This window comes from Populus alba, chromosome 5 (genome assembly GCF_005239225.2).
Source record: "Populus alba chromosome 5, ASM523922v2, whole genome shotgun sequence".
Lineage (NCBI taxonomy): Eukaryota > Viridiplantae > Streptophyta > Magnoliopsida > Malpighiales > Salicaceae > Populus > Populus alba.
In genome coordinates this window covers 6,737,911-6,757,203 of record NC_133288.1, presented here as the reverse complement: position 1 = coordinate 6,757,203, position 19,293 = coordinate 6,737,911, and the positions used below count along the sequence as shown (strand labels likewise).

Below are 19,293 nucleotides of genomic sequence, written 5' to 3'. Positions count from 1 at the left end.
TTATTATATTTTATCTCTAAAATATCAATGTAAAAAACTTTTAATTTTAGAATTGTTCAACTAAGACATGCAATGATAAAAATGATTATAATAATAGTTTTAAAACCTAATCTGGAATAAGTTACAGATTAGGAGGGTTAACTAAAATAACATTTCTTCTAAAAATGATCAAAATAATGTTATTTTGACCAAAGATTATATTTTCAAAATAACAGTTAATGAGTTTTGACTAGTTTTTATCCTAGGTCAACCAAATCATAGGTCGATCTAAGTTTTTTATCGGGTTAAGCCATGCCAAATTTTCCTCTATTTTTTTTTCTTAAACCTAAACAGGTCCAAAACCCAAAGCAGTAGGGTCTCAGGTCGATCAATCAGGTCAATCTGAGTTTTATAATTAGAGTTATTATACCATTATTAATTTCAACACAATATAAACTAAAGTAAAAAGAAATTTTATTTTTTAAAAAATATGTAAGTTTGACAATAATAAATATTAATAATAAAATATATCTTTTATTGTCTTGTCCACCATTAATAAATATACAAATAAATTTACTATGTCTGTTAAAACACCACCAAATGCAATGTTATTTTGTTTTGTCTTTTTTATTTTCAATGTCTTTATTTCTTGAAAATTTAGAAGCCGTTTGTAAAGGCGTTTAAAATTGTGTTTTTTTTTCTTAAAATTATTATTTTAAAATATTATGATGTGTTAATATTAAAAATAATTCTTAAAAATTATAAAAAAAATATTATTTTAATACATTAAGAGAAATAAACTTTTAAAAACAACAAGACTCTTTTAAAATACTCAATGCCCCCATGCAGGATCGAACTACAGACCTTCAGTTTACAAGACTGACGCTCTACCACTGAGCTATAGGGGCAGCTGACTACTGTTTTTCAAATAAAATTTTGTGTTATTATATTAAATTGCGCCCCGTCAAACCTGGGCCTCAAGGGACAAGTGGCACCACCACAACAAGGAGTGTAAGCAACAGGAGAAACATAGGAGGCAACAATCATCACCATGGCATCATCCAAAGGAGGAGCTACCAGTCCAGCGGTGTTGAGAGCATCTGAGATGGAGAAAATGAGTATAGAACAACTAAAAGCATTAAAAGAACAAATAGATCTTGAAGTCAATCTCTTACAAGACAGCCTTAACAACATCAAGACAGCCACTGGTCGTCTTGAAATCACCGCCACTTCACTTCATGACCTCTCTCTCCGTCCCCAAGGTAAACCCTTTATTTCCTTTTCACTTAAAGCTTCGAGCTCTTTGGATCTTTGTTTGTTTTATAAGTCAAAGATTGAATCTTTATGATTTGTTTTTGTGGGTTTGGGTTGTGGGTTTTTTTTTTGAAATATTAGGAAAGAAGATGTTGGTGCCATTAACTGCTTCACTTTATGTACCTGGTACACTTGATGATGCTGATAAAGTTCTTGTTGATATTGGAACTGGATATTTTGTTGAGGTTAGTTGGTTACAGCTTGCTGCTTTTTTTTGTTTTGTTTAGTGGTTTAGCATCGGATTGGATTGTTTTAACTTCATTGATTGGTTGTCTGTTGGTTTTGTTAACAGAAAACAATGAATGAAGGGAAAGATTATTGCGAGCGCAAGATTAACTTGTTGAAGTCTAATTTTGATCAGCTTATTGAGGTATGTTTTCAATCAATCTTCGTGTTAAGGATGTTGCGGAATTGTTCACATTTGGAAATAGTAGCACTGGGCACTTAGTTTGGTTTCCTTAAACCTATTCTTTTGATGATAATTGTGTTTGGGGAGTGCAGTCTTTTAGAAGGAACTGCTTTTTAGCAATTTGATAGGGTGCTTTACTAATTGGTATGGTGCTAAACCTGCGTAGCGCATCATAACTGTTGATTGAACCATGCAATGCTAATTGTCTGTCAGTCTTTTCCCAAAGTATTTGTCAGCTTAAATCCATTTTCACCATATTTAGTTGCACCTTTCTACTCTTGGTTTCTCCATGTTTCTTCATTTCCCTTCTATAATGTCAGTTCATGTCCCAACTTACAAGAATTGCAGCAATTTTGAAGGATTGTGCTGCGGTCATGTGATTTAAATTGGAATGAATTCGAACTCCCTGTATACTGGTCTTCTGACACCAAACCATACCAGCACTTGGCCACTGTTGCATTTTGCATAAGATTGGAGAGCTGACAAGTTTTCTATTTAGGACCACACTTGCAGAAATTTTGATTGTTATTAATCCCGTGTCAAAAGAAGCATGCTGGGAAGAAAGTAGTCCGTCAAGTTAAACATAATAATACTAATTCAAGGGTTTAAAATGCATTTTCTTTTCTTCTTTGAAATTGAGGCTTCAATCTTTTTCAATGGTTTGATATTACCATCGCTGTTACTTGCTAGTCATTCAGTGATGGGATTGCTAAATTTGAAATGCTTAAATCACAGCTTGCAACTAAAAAGAAGACTGTAGCAGATGAAGCAGGGGCAATCTTACAGGCAAAACTGAGGCAGTTGGCTCCTGCAACTTAAGATTTTCAGAATCTCTGCACTCTTTTTGTTAGGTTGTTGAATTCCCAGCTTTGTGTAAAGGTACTACTCTGTAAAACTGCATTAGAGGTGACGTAAGTGTTCACCGATTTTTTTTCTTTCTCAATGAGGAGTGAGTACAAGTTTTCGCAATTCAAATGAGACCAACCTTGGATTATCCAATTACGTTGAAAATACTGTGAAGTTAGTGATGATAATATCCAATCTTGTTAGTAGGGAGGTCATTGAGGTATCCTCGCAGTTCAATAATTTGAAGGCATGTTGATCTGTTTAATGAATCTTTTATTTCAGATGGTGTGTTATGCGTTTTATGACTTTGCTTTGCCATTAGTTTAATTTCCCTTATTGATCAGTTCTCCACAGATTTTCTCTGTCTGGCTAAAAATGAATGCTTCATACTGTATTGATTTCTTTCTTTTTTGATGTATTTGAAATTTACTAATGTGCTGAACTTCCAACTAATCCTGCTTGCCTAATAGAAAGGTTGTGGTCCAAGAGCTTTTATTGGTTCTATTTATATTTTGGCTTGGTGGGGCCAAATTTCAACTCCTCACAGTTGCAAAGCCGTGTTTGTTTGTGCTACTGGATGTGCTTTTCAAAATTTACTAGTATTTTTTGTTAGCTTCAAATTACTCATTTTTTAAAAAATTATTTTTGGATTGTTTTATTTGCTGATATTAAAAAGAATAATAAAATATTATTTTAATATATTTTTAAATGAAAAATATTCTTAAAAGCAATATTTACGACAATCTCAAACACACTCACAGAACACACTCAAAGAGTGGAATCTTGACTGTTCCACAAGACCACAAGTGATGTATTGGAATTGCGAAATTAATTTTGCTTTATCAGACCTAATCAAGAACCTGATGCAACAATTTGTGTATAAATAATACTTGTATGCTCAGTAGGAGCATCGTTTCTTGGTTGTGCAGTTATCTGGATTATGCCTCAGCTTCTTTTATTCTTTTTGTTTGTGTTTTTTCTTTCATTATTAAACTAATTGATGTTGGATTGAAAGAGATTGTGACTCGGCTGTAATCACTTGATTACAGGCCTCAATATGAGCAGAACTTGGGATCATTCTATCATATATCCTTAAATTTCTTATTAACTCGAGCTTGGTTCCCCAATCAATCCCGTACGAAGTCTAGGCGTGTTTAACATGAGAATCCATGTTCAAGTTTGGCTCCTTTAGTAAAGAAGTGCGTTCAGGTTCAACCTTATTTGCAACCCTAAAGTGAGACATGAATACACCCACTAATACCTCAACAGCGAAGGCCCTTAACAATGGATTGACCAATGGACCCCTTTTGTTTTGATTTTCCTTTAACATCCAGAGAAACTAAATCCCTCAAATAAATGAGGTTTAGGACTCTAATTTGCAAAGTTAAGACCTCGATTAAGAAAGGATTTAGTTTTAAGAGCTGACCCTAAACGGCATCCTCTGAACTGTTGAAATGAAAAGGAGAAGTTGATTGTACTGAAACAAAACAATATCAAGACAGGCATTTAAAATTCAAAGGCATTGCATCTTAAAAAAGAGAAGTTTCTAGTTACAAATCAGGGGAAGAATCCATTTTCTTTCCCCGTTAAATGGAGAAGTGATTAGATAAACAGACAAAGATTCGGGACAATCCCTGGTTGAATAAACTTCCAAAGCAATTTCTGTCCTATAGTATAATAGTTAAACCACCCCTCTTCATTGCTTCTTTTGTATGCGTGTCTGTAAATTATGTCTCTCTTATCATGTGGACACAAGATCATTTGGTGGAGTTATTGTTGCTGTCTTGGAGGCAATTTCCACAAGTGACAGTAGACACCAGCGGTAGAGGAATGTGGATATGAACTGTACAGGGTCAGGCTTATTTGACATTTAGGAAGAAGGGTTGATGAAAAACATTATGATGACATTATTGCACACTGTCCTTGTGGTTCAAACCCAATCCCTAGAGACGTTGATTGATTTTGGTAGCCGTGTATGTAGGGCATGATGAACCTTCAATCTAACATGATATGCCTTTTGTTTTTGTACATTCTGTGCTTGGTAGATGACTAGAAAGGCTGGCCTTTGTCGTAAAAGATTGTGGTAACTGCTTGAGTTATGGTCAAGACGGTTAATGTTCTCGTTGCTGGTAGCGTTTGGTAATCCAAACATGTTTCGTTTGGCTAGAGCGTTGTCATAGGCAAGGATTGGTGCTGAATCTATGACTGATTCTCATGCCACGTGGAGTCTCTCGAGCTTCTGCTAGATGCAGGCGTGGATATAGAGGCTTTGTAGATATGTTGGGTGGGACCGGGTGCAATGCTCCATAAGAGGGTGTGGGGACCACTATTTTATTATACCCCCTCCCCTGTAGAAAGGTAGATGGAATGTACGTTTGTAACTGAAGAACAGGTAGGAACATTTTACTGCTTCATCATTGATTCATGTTGTGGACAAGGTAGGTGTGGTATATCTCTACATTTAGTAGAACTAAGGGAATTTCAGAGGCAGCCCGTGCTATCATTATTTCTGTTTCTCTCCCATACTTTTCTGTGCTTTTGGATCTGAATATTGCTTGAAAGCGTGTGAGTTTTAGTATGGAAAGATCGAAAGTGATGAAAACCATTACTGCAGGAGGCAGAGCTCCGCAGCCCATTTTTGGCATCATTGAATCCACTCATCCTTGCATTTCTTATCCACAAAAACCAACTGTTAGAGAAGCATCCTTTTCTTCCTATCTCAGACCGATGCCAGAACAGATTACTCAAGTTGATGATTCTGAGATAAGCATTTTCGATGCACAGAAGTACTTCAATGAAAGTGGCAGTGACCCCAGATTGAGCAAGAGAGTCTCTCCAGTTAATGCTAAACTTGAACGCGTATCCGAGCGATATGATTTCCCTTCGGTTCCTAGATTGTCGTCTGCCTCGTCTTCGGTCGATGGATATGGCAGGAATTACAGAGCTCGTTCTTTCCACGCAACACCAACCGCTTCATCTGAAGCTAGCTGGAATAGCCAGGCTGGTTTATTGTCTAATCCACCAGGTGCTATCGCTGTCTCCATGCGAAACCAGCCTCGAAATGATGACAAGAGAAGAGGGTCTGGTACAAAATGGCTTCTCAGGAGAAAATGTCCTTGTTCAGGTAAGAAATCTGTTCAAATCGAGGAAAAGCAATCAGAACCAAGAACCCCATCACGGATAAGTCACACCAAGGGACTCCCTGTGGATCTCAAAAAGCAGATTCAGATTCCTACCCCTGTAGAAAATCCTATTGAAAACAGTTCGGCTACACCGGACTGGCTCGGAAGACGTGAAGCGATTCCTAATACTCATCGAATCTTGGCAGACAACAACCGATTTCCTTCAGGCTTAAGCCACCAACGTGTAGTGGCCTCGACAAGACCATTTAGTACAGATACTACTGCTGGGTTCAGTTTTCCTATACTGAGCCAAACCCCACCTCCCATGAAACTGGTGTTGCCGTCAACTACATATAACCCTCCTCTTGAGGATCCACCCCGCGAGTCGTTGGAAGTTTTTCGGCCAGCTGAAGGTCCTGTTCCAACAAAGTCAATTTCTGATCTTCAGCGACGTCAAAGCTTCACGGTCGTGGACGACGACATGGCAAGCGATGCAAGTTCAGACTTGTTCGAGATTGAGAGTTTCTCAACTCAGACAACATCATATGCAATGTATCCTAATCATCGCGATTCCCTTGATGATGCTCCTAGCTTTAACACAAGGCGATTAGCTGCAACAAGTGGAGGGGATTTGTATTGTAGACGAAGTCTTGATGAACCTAGAACACCATCAATTGCACCAACAGAATGTTATGAGCCTAGCGAGGTTAGCATAGACTGGAGTGTGACAACAGCAGAAGGGTTTGACAGAGGAAGTGTTACTAACTTCTCAGTCAGTGCATCAGAAGTTGATGAAACGGCAATGATGCGTGGCCGCGAGGATGAAAAGAATAGCGGCGGTGGGAAGAACAGAGGAGGGAATGGAGGGTTGTTGATGAGCTGTCGGTGCGAGAAGGCGGTTAGTGTAGGGCCACATCCGGTGAAATGTGTGCCTGCAGAGGGACAAAGAGTAGCAAGCTCCACAGCGAGGCATGTGGGAAGTAGGCCAGCTATGATGAACAAGCCACCACTTGCTAGGTTTCACTCTGCTCGATTGTCTTTACCCTTTGCAACATAGGAAGCAAGCTATGGCGGTAAATTGCTTGCTTCCATGTTCATCAGTTCCCTAAGCAGATACTCTTTTCTTTCTCCTTCTCTCTTTTCTTTCTTTCTTTCTTTCTTTGACCTTTTTTTGATTGATTGTTGAAGGGAGTTCATACTTTGTCTGAGTAAATAAACGAACAATTACAACGTTACAGCTTAAACACCATCGATCATTAATGGGTGGCTTGGAATTTGACATATCCTTACTAGATAGTTTATTTACTGTTCTATAATAGAAAATATAAATATATGAAAGACAAAATGCATGAAGATAAAACATAATTTTTATTTCTCTAAAAACAGACAGAAGATAGACATAGAAACATAACCAAGTTTTTTTCCCCCCCAGAAATGTCCTCCTTAAACATTTCATAATTAATAATCTCAATCTATACTCAGACATGTGCCATTGATTTTAATTAACTTGATTTTTATAATTAAATATAAAGAGCTTGTAAACATCTATTTTTATAAATCTTTTTGCTAAATTTAAAAAATACATGGGTTTAATTATGAAAAATAATGCCAAACATTAATATTTTCACAGATGATTGATAAGTTGATCATGCTATTAAAATAATTAGATTTAAAAACTGATCATGCTATTAAAATAATTGAATTTAATGATGAAGAGGGGAGGATTGAAATATAACAAAAATATGTGAAGAAATTATTATCTTTCATTTTCGATTATTTTATGTTTTAAATTTATGCTAGTATTTAATTTATATGATTAATTTTATTATTAAAAATATTTCAAGAAATAATTTAATGACTGAATAAATTATAATTTCATTTTTTTTACAGTAAATTATCTTTTCTTTTCTTTTTTATGATTATAATTTTCTTAACATGATTTTGACGAGTGAAGAAAATTTATGAATAAATTAAAAGTTTTAGTGATAAAACTAGATGTCATACCCGTACATTGTTGCGAGCTTGTGGCATGCCTGATGTTGTCGTGGATTTAAAAAAAAAATATAAAAAAAATTATACGAAGAAAAACTATTGCAATTTACTATGTTTTTTTAACAAAACTACAAAAATAATTTTAGAAAAAAACATGCAGGAAAATACCATGATAATCTATAGTGTTTCATGAGAAAATATACAGTTGTAATTCTCAATCAACTCAATAGTAAAAAAATAAAATTGACAAAGATAATTTTAAAGAAAATCATAAAAAAAAAAAAATACAAAAAACATGTGGGGAAACACTATAGGAATCCAAAATATTTTAAAGAAAAACACTACAAAGCTTAATTCTTAACCATCTCAATATTAAAAAAATAAATTTAACAAAGATAATTTTAGAAAATAATATGTGAAAAAATACTGTAGCAAAGCAAAAAATATGTGGAGAAATACTGTAATAATCGAGAATGTTTCAAAGAAAAAAACTATAAAGCTAAATTTTCAATCAATTTAATAGTAAAAAAATAAAATCGACAAATGTAACTTTTATATATATAATGAAAAAATACAAAAAAAAAACATCCTAGGAATGGAAAAAAAATTGAAAAAAAAAAAAGTAGGAAATGCTATAGTAATTTCCTTACGTGTTTTAAAGTATTGTTAATATATCAAGAATAAAAAAATGTATTTTTTAATATTTTATCTCATCTTGTATTTTATCAACTAAACAAAATATAAAGAAATTTATTCTAATTTATACACATAACCATACGCAACTTCATCTCCATCTTTTATTGGATCTCGTCTTCTATGTTAGATCACTTTTATCCTACATATAATAATTAAACGCCTTTAAAAGATGACAAACCATCCTATTTAGGTCATCTCTGCTCTAGTTTTCATGTCGGTCTAAAATTGCGATTAAAAGAAGTTTAAGATAGTATTTTGGATTATAATAGTAGTGGATGGTTTTTCAAGTAATTATTTTTTAAAATATATAAAAATTATTTTTTTTAAAAAAATTATTTTTATTAATAAAATAATTTAAAAATATATATAAAAAATTATATATATATATATATATAAAAACACTACCACTACGCTAAGCTAAACAAACGAACTCCAGGATACTTTCATCTGATTGGCTCACTTTCATGTTTGGTTATTTTCTTTAAATTTAAATCACCAAATTTAAGACAAAGAATGATAATAATTTGATTAATTACTTTCTTTCTATCTGAATATTTGAATTCATCGTGGTTGGAGACCAGTTAAGGCCTTTGTGGCCATAAAACACTTGAAAATACATTTTTTTCCTTGAAAAAACAAAAAAAGCTAGCATATATTATATTGTGGTTACGGTTATTTTTTAAAGTGTTGTTTATGTTGAAATGTATTAAAATATTATTATTTTTATTTTTTTAAATTATTTTTAAATTCAGTATATCAAAATAATTCAAACTATTTATTTTAAAAAAAAAAATTTAGTGTAACTAGATGCAAACTAAAAACAGCAAAATTCAAAGGGGGGCTACCAAACTGATCAGAAAGCTACCAGTGGAGATTCATAATAGTAAAATCAGCGGTTCGGGTGTAAAAAAATAAACAGAGGAATTTATAATATTTGTATTATTTAATCCAACTCAACTCATTAAAATTTATTAATGTTTTTATTAATATAAATATTATAAATAATAATTGATCAAAAAACCAAATAAATAAATATTACAAGTAGAGTATGAGTTGAAATTCTTTAAAACCGATCAACTTGACTCATTTAGTATAACTCATCTAGCTAATTAATACTCAGCACAAATTTTTTTATATATATATATATTTTTATTTCATATTTTTTTTTTATGTCCAGTGCTAACTAGATGTTTGAGATACTGTAAAATACATAATAATATTAATACTAATTAATGAAAAACAATTATTTATTTTTAAAAGTGTATTTTTTTCAAAATCATCTATGCATAAAAGAACTTATATACTCAACCCATGAATATTTGTAATATTTATAAAAAAAATTTAGCTCAACATTATATATTCAATTAATTTGGATCCAAAATTTTTTAAAACAAGTTAGGTCAACAATTTATAAAATATAAAAAATTAAATTAGATATAATTATAGAAGCAATGATCCGTAGCACCAAAACAGCAACTATCAGAGGACTAAAAGGCCCATGGTTTTGGACATGTTAGAAACTTCTTCTGTGGTTTACTGGAAACCGACCCATTATTCAAAGCCTTGAATGGAGGATAAACGCAAAACCATCCGCAGAAACCACACCCGGTTTTTAAAACAGAGACATGCCTGTTACGACTGGCCAAAACCAGGGGGCTACGTTGTCTCATCGTTGTATAAAATACGTGACAAACCCATGAAACCTTCATTCCCAGAATTCGTTTCCTTACCAAAAAGAAAAAATCTTTGCCATTTGTTCCATGGCTTCTCTTGTGCTTTTGTTTTCACAACTTGTTCGTCCTCAAAACACAAACCTGGCTTTTGTGTCCACGTTAGCTTCTTCTTCCTTTACCACTTCTTGTGTTGCTGCTATGTCTTCCAGTACTAGTCAGAAACCATTGCCAAAGGATAGCAACAAGTATGATTCAGGGGTTGAAGATCAAGTGCAGGAGCCTAGGTTTTGTGTAGACCAGCTGGCTTGGCCTTAAGGACTTGTATGATAAAGGAGACCGGTCCTTCTCTTTTCTAACTTTGTTGTAACACTCTTTACCTTTTGAATATGTTATTGTTGGAGTAGCGAGCTTTCTTTTTCGAGTAAGCCTCTCTTTCTATGCAGAAACATGTAATAAAATACATTTTTTCATGAATCTGTTAATTTTGAAGTTGATTTCACTGCAGAATGCTTGGACTTGAAACTCAAGTTCAATATGATAGGGAATTTGTAACTCAATTTCTGAATTTTGAACGTGGTGGCAGGGGTGAAGTATGACTACATAATTTGTCTGGCATCCATTTCTCTATACGGTTTAGTTTTAGTTTCTTTTGGAAACACTAAAAAAGCAAAACATGATTTTCGTCATGAAATGCCCTGATCTGTATAAGCTTTGATGATTTGCCAAGCATTCCGTTACTTCTCTTCTTAGTTGGATAAAGATAAAAGTGTAGGATTTGTATGTCTAATAAAGACCTCGCAAAACAGTCCAATAGTTCACAGCAGCCATGTTTCTCGAGTTCTAGCAGCAATACAGAAATGGCAGAAGACCAGCAGTAACAAATTCGCAACACAACAACTTGGACGCAAGGCAAAGCAGCAGGATAAAACATTACAGCAACATTAAAATTTTTGGTCGTCCAATAGCCAAAATAGCAGTCACACTTGGCATTTGCTTTCTTTCTTTCCTTTTTTTTTTTACAGCAGCATACATGGGAGATCTTTAGATTGTTGAAGGGATCGAAAAGCTTAACAATCAAAATCACAATACATGGTCAACACGCTAAGATCTATCCTACGCAAGTGAAAGATGAAAGCTAGTAAAACAATGTTTCCCTTGAACCTTGAAGACCACAATTGAAGAAGATATGCTGGAGCACATTCAGGATGCTACAACATCAAATTAAAAGAAGCATAACACAGCCTTGCTAGCCTCTTATCAAGGAAGAATGATATCATATTGCAACTTCTCGAGAAATTTAAATTATAAAAATCACAATAAATTGGATCTTTGATCTCGAGTGTTATAATCACCTGATATATATGATAAACAAAAGTTACAATATTTGACAGGGTACAAAGAAAGTCATGTGATGGTGAAAACTAATAACTCAAAACTATAAAAAAACTCGTTGGTAAAACGACAATTACAGATATTTATCATGTCCCAGGTATGAAGAAAGATTTGTTGTTTGTAATATAATTAAAATCAACAGGCCAGTATATCTTGTTTAGTCCATATCATTGTAAAATATATTAGGATTGTGCCTATGAACAAGATTGTGATCGTTATCTTGATCATGATAGGGAGCCAAATCAATCAATAGAATTATCTTTTATTGACCTTTAGGAAGAGGAGGTTTCATTACATGCTCAAAATTTCAAAATTCAAAAGGTGTTTTGCTTGATCAATACAAAAGAAAAAGTCCATGAATAAGATAAATAAAGATGTTTTGCTGATTTTGATGACTTACTGTGTAAGCTTGAGGAGTTTGCAATATCTATCATGATTAAGGCCTTTTGTATGTAATGAAGTCGTCTCACAAAATTATATAGAATAAAGTAGCAATGAGTTTGATTCGAATGAAAAGATAGTTCTGAATCTCCAATGTCTATGGAGAATTGCTCAAAACATATACAAGAAAAAAAGTTGGATGCAAAGCAAAAACAATCATCTTCAAAGATAAATGTTGTTGTTTCAGTTGAAAATTTTGTTCAGAAGAGTAATCCTTTAAGGAGAAGAGTTTTTGTTGTTGGAGACTTTCCTCTACTGTGTGGATCCAATGCTTCATCTCTTAAGAAGGAAGAAGATGCTATGCAAAAACGTGTTCAAGTTAAAGAGAAGTCTAAGGAAAATTTAATGGTTAATAATGTTAAGGGTAAAAGCTCTAAGAGAAATTAAGATTTTAGATCTATATGGTGTCATTATTGTTAAAGAGCAGGACTGAAGGCTTCAGTTGATAACATTAGATGTAAGATATAAGAAATTAAAGACTTGCATGCCTATAAGTCACTTTTAGTTGGAAAAGCGATGAATCTAGTTAAGGTAGAGAAACACGAACATGGTTTGGAAGAATGGAATTGATGTTGAGCAAAATGATGAAATTACCTTTTCCAATGTAAAAAAATAAAATCCATGTTTGGTAATGATCATAGAATAAAAGCAGGATTTCATGAAGAGAAAGAAAAGAGAAAAACATGATGCCTGATATTGAGGGAGAGTGTTAGATTTCAATATTAATTAAGAGTTTGTTGTTTATAAGATTTAGAGTTTGTAAAAGTTTTAATATTGATAAAATTTTGCAATATTAAGATTAATATCTATTAGAGAGTTTTAGTATAGTTAAGAGATAGTTAATTGATTAGTTCTCTTTTTAGAAGTGTTTAAAAATATAGTATTGATTATTTTATAAAATGTTTTTTATTGAGAAATGTATTAAAATAATTTTATTTATATTTTACATTAACATATCAAAACAATCTAGAAACATGGAAAAAAAATTAATTTAAAATAAAAAAATAAAAATAAAATTATTTTTTTAAAAAAATATTTTTAAAATACAAAAATAATTAAACTCTTAATTAAATAAAGATGGATGTCTTAATTTAGTAGGATTTGTAAGCTATATAAAATCACCTTAAACATTCACAATTATGCATAACGAAAATGACAAGAAAAAACAATAGCTATTGTGTTTTTCTTAGAGCAAAATCTACGCGAGTTTAGTTCTACATTATATGCCTAAGCAACGTTGTAGCTCAGCAGCAAGATGTCCCAGAAAGGTTTAACCTTACATAGTCGGTGAGGCAGATGAAGACCGATCAATAACCCACAGAACATGCAAAATGCAGAACCAAAACCCAACATTGTATCAATTTTAAACTTACAGCATAATTCTTCCTGCATTTAACACATATACAGAGAACCAGAAAGCTTGCAAGAAATCCAATGACTCAAGGGTATTATGATGTTGCAGTTATGGAAAGACAGCTTAGTCATACCATAATGATTCATGGCCATAGCTATAAGAATCAACTGATTTACTCTCGGGATCAACCAGCTGACTCATAAACTTAGGATGTGAATTGCAGTATGGCTTGCTATCACGAAGTCTTTCGAAGTAGGATGTCATTAGCCCATTCTCCCTTGCAATATTGGAACGGACCCAGCCTGAATGGTTTCCCGGAGCACCAGTAACTATCACTGCTGTATTCTCACTAGCCAAATTAGCCAAAGCCACCATTGCTTCTGGCTCAGTAGCTGAGGAAGCATTCACCAGAAAAATATGACTAAAATGACCAGCAACTATCCCTTCATTATGCAGCCGAAAGCTACTAACAAAAGTAGACAAGATTACTCTAAATTTCTTGAGTTCCCGAATAGATGGACAAGTAAAACAATCCCTTTTGTACACACACGATGTTAGGATGTCGGTAGGCACCCCATCTATCTCCCGGAAAGCAGCATTTGCTCGAAACATGTCCGACTCTGGAATATCAATTTTTAAGCTTTGCATCAGAACATCACATGTTCTGTTAATGGGTGCACATATAAGAATCCGATGCTTTGATGAACTTTGATAAATTTGGAGTACTGCTTCCTGGACCACCAATCGAGTCCTTGATAGTTGTTTTGAATACTCTTTCGAACAAAGTGGACCTTCAACAAGATAAGGTGGTGGTCCTCGAAAGCTCAAAATCTCGAGAACAGCAGATCTTTGATACGCATCAAGTTTATGGTTGATAAAATGGAGAGGTGTAGAGGTTGGGATACTCTTTCTGTGGACAAAATCAGGGAAAAGGAAATTTTTAAATGAAGGATCTGAAGCGGCTTCTATCGCTTGGTGAGCCCTTTTCAAACAAACTCTGTTAAATGAGAAGCTAACATCATATTTACGGGTTGAATGATGCTGCAAATGAAAATCTTCGCCAAATTCAACCAGTACAGTAGTGCTCCTCACCACGCGATAGATAACACCCTGGTGTGCATTTGAAAACATTAACAATGTTGTTAAGATGACAATACACTAAATGAAGTTGAAGCTGCACGAAGTCCACATCTGCTTCATCCACATAGTAAAATGACATATTACGCAGCACATGATGCTTGAAAGTTGAGGAGGCTAACCTGATATGCCTCGGTTTTTTGACCTGAAGGTCGTGCAAAGGCAAAGTCTCTGGACAAAAGAAATGGCCGCCTCTCACGACACGAGTCAATCTCAAATTCTACAAAGGTTTTATTATCCTTTTCATGACTGTCTCTGAAGTATTCATTCCTGCCATGCTTCTTAATGATTGCTGCATCTTTCAACTTGAGAGTAATTTTCTTCAATTTAAATTTACTCCATTTCTGATTCAAACAAGGCATACATTTATCCAAATCTCAGTGCACAAACAAGAACATTATACTCTATATACAGAATGAAACAAGTAAGAACTTAAAAAATCTTCATACAGCACCTCAGGAAGACCTTCATTTTGCCTCTTTTAACCCTAATGTGACTCATTAAATTTAATCCGTCCAACCACTAATACGCTAGCTCTGGTAATTATAGCTATGAAAAAAGTTTGGTCAGCCTTCCCTCGTATTTCAGTATGTATATTACTTCAAACAAACTGTCACTCTCAATGATCATCATTTGCAATGTAGTGGCAAAAAGTTTCCATAACAAGCTTTTTAAGTGTAGATCGTGCTCATATCCTTCTCATGTGTACATCAGAAGGGATGCATTTTTTCATTACCTCAATGTAGAAGTCCTCGGCATACAGAAGGGCAGCAAAATAATCCTTGTATGTTGAAGGAGACAACAGTTCATTAAGAACTTCAGGCACTACATCTCTCTTGATCAAGCCCTCAATATCCTTGGGAACCGCGTAAATAGGTGACATAACCTTTTGAACCAACGAGTAGCTGACTTTTGTCTGCTCATTAATTAAATTTGGGGAAGCCAGAGATAGAGTTGGTTTGAAGGATGGAGGCTGCTTAGAGGATGATGAAGATGGTCCTGGTGAAGATGGGGATGCTTTAGGTGAAGATGGAGAGGGTTTAGAAGATGATGCTGGGGGTTTAAGAAATGATGGGAGTGGTTTAGGAGATGGAGATGGATGGAAAGCAGAATTAGGATCTTGATGGGATGATTTTGATGAAGAAGTTGAAGGTGGAGGTGGAAATGGAGATGATTTGAATGACAATGTTGTAGCTTGATAAGATGGTTTCGATGAAGTTGTTGAAGGTACTGATGGAAATGGAGAGGGTCTAGAAAGAACTGTTGCCGGTACACGTGAAGATTGAGATTGATTAGAAGATGAAGTTGGCGGTTTAAGAAATGATGGGAGTGGTTTAGGAGATTGAGATGGATGGAAAGCAGGAATAGGATCTTGATGGCATGATTTTGATGAAGAAGTTGAAGGTGGAGGTGGTAATGGAGATGATTTGAATGATAATTTTGTCGCTTGAGGTGATGGTGTCGATGCAGTTGTTGAAGGTACTGGTTGAAATGGAGAGGGTCTAGAAAGAACTGTTGCCGGTACACGTGAAGATTGAGATTGATTAGAAGATGATGCAGAGGAAGATGCAGGTAGATTATTGAAACTCTGAAATCTATCATTGATTCTTTCCACAGACCTAAAGCAACTTGATCCAACATCTGATGAATTATCTCTTGACCTTGAACCTAATACAACATAGGGATCTTCTTCACGTTCTTCTACTATACAACAAAGTATAAACTTAAGGAATTCAAGGCACCCAGACATGTTGAATGACCTTCTGCAACAAAAACACACCCAAATGTAACAAATACCTCAACTTAATGTTCGGTTCCCAAGAAAATAACAACAAAAGTTTAGGTCAGGGATTACCTTCACTATGACTTATGTTCCTGCAGTATTGTGGGAGCGATTCCACCCAGAAAATTTGAGAACTGGGATCTTTAATTAATAGATCACAAAATACAAGATTGATCAAACACAAATTTATCTATTCTTGTAAAGATGATCACTACACTAGATTGAATATAGATGACAAGCAAATGAAAACGATCAAGAAAACTGTGCCAGTGAGCCAAAAATAATAAAAAGAAAAGCAATGAAAGAAGAAAGGAGTCGCTTACCTAAGGATCTTGAACTCAACACTGGAGCTGCTTGAGTGCCTCTTTTTTTTTATAGTGGTACTGGAGCTGCTTCTGATGTTTTAAGTAGGAAAAAGCAGGAAAACTTAACAATGCGGTAATGATACATGTCCTGTTCTTCAACACCTCTTTCAGTATGGAAATTTCTTTTCTCCTCTCCTTTATCGTGTTTCTTTTTTAGCATATATTTTCAACATCCTTTTTCTGTATCTGTACAGTCACCATGTCAGCAAGATGGACGCACCTGGCGTGATCCCATTTGAAGTGGCAAAAGCTTAGTCTGGCACTTGAGAGGGAGGGAAGGATATTTATTTAAAAGCAAAGCCCTGCTGGCCAAGACGAAGACTTTAGTGTTAAGAAATCTATTACCAAAGAAACCTAGGATTGGAGCAGGAAACTGGCAGAGTAGCTTTTTGTCTGATTATTAAAATTGGGTTAACGGTGCATTGATCCATCTATTCCTAACTTTGTCTCTATTTGGTCCTCTTTCTCTTATTTGCTTCAATTTCATCCTTCTATTTAATCTGCTCTTTATTTTATTAACATTTGGTCCTTCTTCAATGACAACGCAGAATCATGCCCTTAAGGGCAACATATGACATCAATTGACCTGCAAAATTCCAAGCATATAAGAGTTCAAGTTGTTACGATAGTAGCTTACTGTTGTAATGAAAGAGCATCTTAGAATATAGAATAATGGTGCAAAGCTGCAAGAATCATCGGATTTACAACAGATCTAAACTGCTGCGTGGCTTGCTCTCGTGAATTCTTTATTAAAAGTAGGATATATCTTCAGTCCGTTCTTCCTCACAATATCAGACTGGCCCAGCCTGAACAGTCTCCTGGTGCACCGGCAACTATCACTACTGTCTTCTCACCGGCCAAGTTAGTCAGAGCCACCGTTGCTTCTGGCTCAGTCGCTGGCGAGGCTTCTACCAAGAAAATATGAGTAAAGGGACCAGCAGGTTTTCCTTTCGTTAAGCAGTCGTAAGCTACTGACGAAAGTAGACAACTTGACTCTGCATTTCCGGAGTTCTTGGAGCGACGGACAAAACATTAACACAAACTTTAAAGATTTGGAGTCCCGTGATCCTTTGTTTTTTTTAGATATTTAATTTTTTAAACGTTTTTTTTTCCCAATTAAATCCTTGTAAATAGGATGAAATGAGATTTTTGACTCATAATTTTTTTTGAAAAAAATTTCTATAAGTTTCTTAAGGTGCAAGAAAGATATCGTACCATTAAATTAATGTTTGATTTAACTAGACAAATCATATTTTATTGATAAAAAAAACTTTGGAAGAACAAATTTAATAATAATAAAAAAAAAGTAATCACGCAACTTTCTTTTCTGCTGTGTTAACAACCTTTTTATAAAAAAAAAAATTACTTTAACTTTTTTTCAAAACATCGTTTTCTTTATATATAAGTTTCTGAATTTGAAAAAAGGATTATTTAAAAATAACGAAAGAGAAAAAAAATATTTGGTTAGCCAAAAAATCTGAGTTTGTTTTCTTGATTTGAGCTCAATTGTGATGATGTTTTCCTGTAAACATGTAGAAAAAAATACATAAATAGTTTTTTTTTAATTAATTCTCTTGATATTCATTTTTTGAAGTACTTTTAAGGTGTTTGGGGTTGAGAATGAGTTTATGAGTTTCTTATAATATTTTGAGATATTTTTTAGATAAAAACAAGTCTAAAATAGAATTTTAGGATGGAGAAACTTGGAATCTGATTTTTTTTTTTTAATTATAAGAGTGTATTGTAAATTAGTCAATTAAGTTATAGGATAACTATCGCAGCAGGAGACCTGTCGCACATTAGAAAAAAATTGGAAAAAATAAAAGGTCAGGCACATGAGCATCGTTTGCTAGGCCTGTTGTGTTATCAACTTCGAAAAAATAAATGGCCTCTTCTTACGAGATGAGTCAATGTCAACAGCTGCAAAGGTTTTATCTTCCTTCTTGCTCTTAACTCTCTTCGAAGCAAGGGTTCCTGCCTGACTTCTTCTTAACTGCTGCATTTTCCAGCTCCAGATTAATATTCTCTAATTTAAACTCACTCCATTTCTGATACAATCAAATTGTACGAGCCCTAGGTTGCTCATATGATGATTATTGGAGGCTTATATAGTCGTTAACTTCAGGGCCCGTGGGATTAATCGAGGTACGCGTAAACTGGCCCGGACACCCACGTTAAACTAAAAATAAAAAAAAAAATGTACGTTTGTTTCAACCTCGAGCAGGAAGGAAATTGCAACTTTTTATTCAATCACAACAGGGAGATGAAAAGAGACGTTAGAAACTCTTCATTCATTCAACATCTCAGAAAAAACCTTCATTTTGCCTCTTGTTTCTCCTCGTGTGTTGACATGTGAAGTAAAACACAGAGCAGACACGGAGTTAGTGCCGGAGCTTGAGGGGATGGTTTTGAAGAAGCCAATGAAGATGAAGAGGAAATGGAGATGGTTTAGATGATGATTTTGTAGGTATAGATAGCAATTCCAGGCCTTGAAGGCACTGGAATTGAAAGCCTCCCAAATACCCTGTCCCAAGACCAAACATATCGTGTTCCAACATTTGATGAACTGCTTGGCCCCGAACCTGGAAACAGCCCGTGTGAAGCTTCATCGTCACTACCACCTTCATGTTCATCACCACAACAACAAAGTGCAAACCTCAAGATTTCATGAAAAACAAATATATTTTGATCCACTTTTTCTAAAGATTTTTCATAAAAGAAAGAAAGAAAGAGAAGAACACAAAAACTTAGTGAGCAAAGTGGATGAAAGAAGAAGAAACAAGGACTGAA

The 19,293-nt window shown here is 34.4% G+C and overlaps 3 protein-coding genes and 1 non-coding gene across 5 annotated transcripts; 2 read left to right on the top strand and 2 right to left on the bottom strand.

The window, feature by feature from the left end:
- Nucleotides 1-815: 815 nt before the first annotated feature.
- Nucleotides 816-887, bottom strand: TRNAT-UGU (transfer RNA threonine (anticodon UGU)). Its single transcript has one exon. It is a non-coding gene; the product is annotated as a tRNA-Thr (tRNA).
- A 69-nt stretch (nucleotides 888-956) lies between these two features.
- LOC118038770 (prefoldin subunit 5) lies at nucleotides 957-2,829 on the top strand. The gene is made up of 4 exons (XM_035045189.2): nucleotides 957-1,241; nucleotides 1,375-1,478; nucleotides 1,586-1,663; nucleotides 2,438-2,829. Exons 1-4 carry the CDS (start codon nucleotides 1,031-1,033, stop codon nucleotides 2,519-2,521), a joined length of 477 nt encoding a protein of 158 aa, XP_034901080.1. The 5' UTR covers nucleotides 957-1,030; the 3' UTR covers nucleotides 2,522-2,829.
- A 137-nt stretch (nucleotides 2,830-2,966) lies between these two features.
- Nucleotides 2,967-6,974, top strand: LOC118038781 (protein PHYTOCHROME KINASE SUBSTRATE 4-like). Its single transcript, XM_035045200.2, has one exon. The coding sequence runs from the start codon at nucleotides 5,126-5,128 to the stop codon at nucleotides 6,725-6,727; it is 1,602 nt and encodes a 533-aa protein (XP_034901091.1). The 5' UTR covers nucleotides 2,967-5,125; the 3' UTR covers nucleotides 6,728-6,974.
- A 6,222-nt stretch (nucleotides 6,975-13,196) lies between these two features.
- Nucleotides 13,197-16,743, bottom strand: LOC118038791 (probable RNA helicase SDE3). Of its 2 annotated transcripts, none has more exons than XM_035045211.2 (5): nucleotides 16,462-16,743; nucleotides 16,211-16,279; nucleotides 15,092-16,118; nucleotides 14,478-14,699; nucleotides 13,197-14,328 (listed from the first exon to the last, which is right to left on the bottom strand). In XM_035045211.2, exons 3-5 carry the CDS (start codon nucleotides 16,103-16,105, stop codon nucleotides 13,342-13,344), a joined length of 2,223 nt encoding a protein of 740 aa, XP_034901102.1. In that variant the 5' UTR covers nucleotides 16,106-16,118; nucleotides 16,211-16,279; nucleotides 16,462-16,743; the 3' UTR covers nucleotides 13,197-13,341. The 2 variants fall into 2 exon arrangements, with proteins under 2 accessions (XP_034901102.1, XP_034901110.1); XM_035045219.2 differs by having other exon boundaries at nucleotides 15,092-16,115.
- Nucleotides 16,744-19,293: the final 2,550 nt, after the last annotated feature.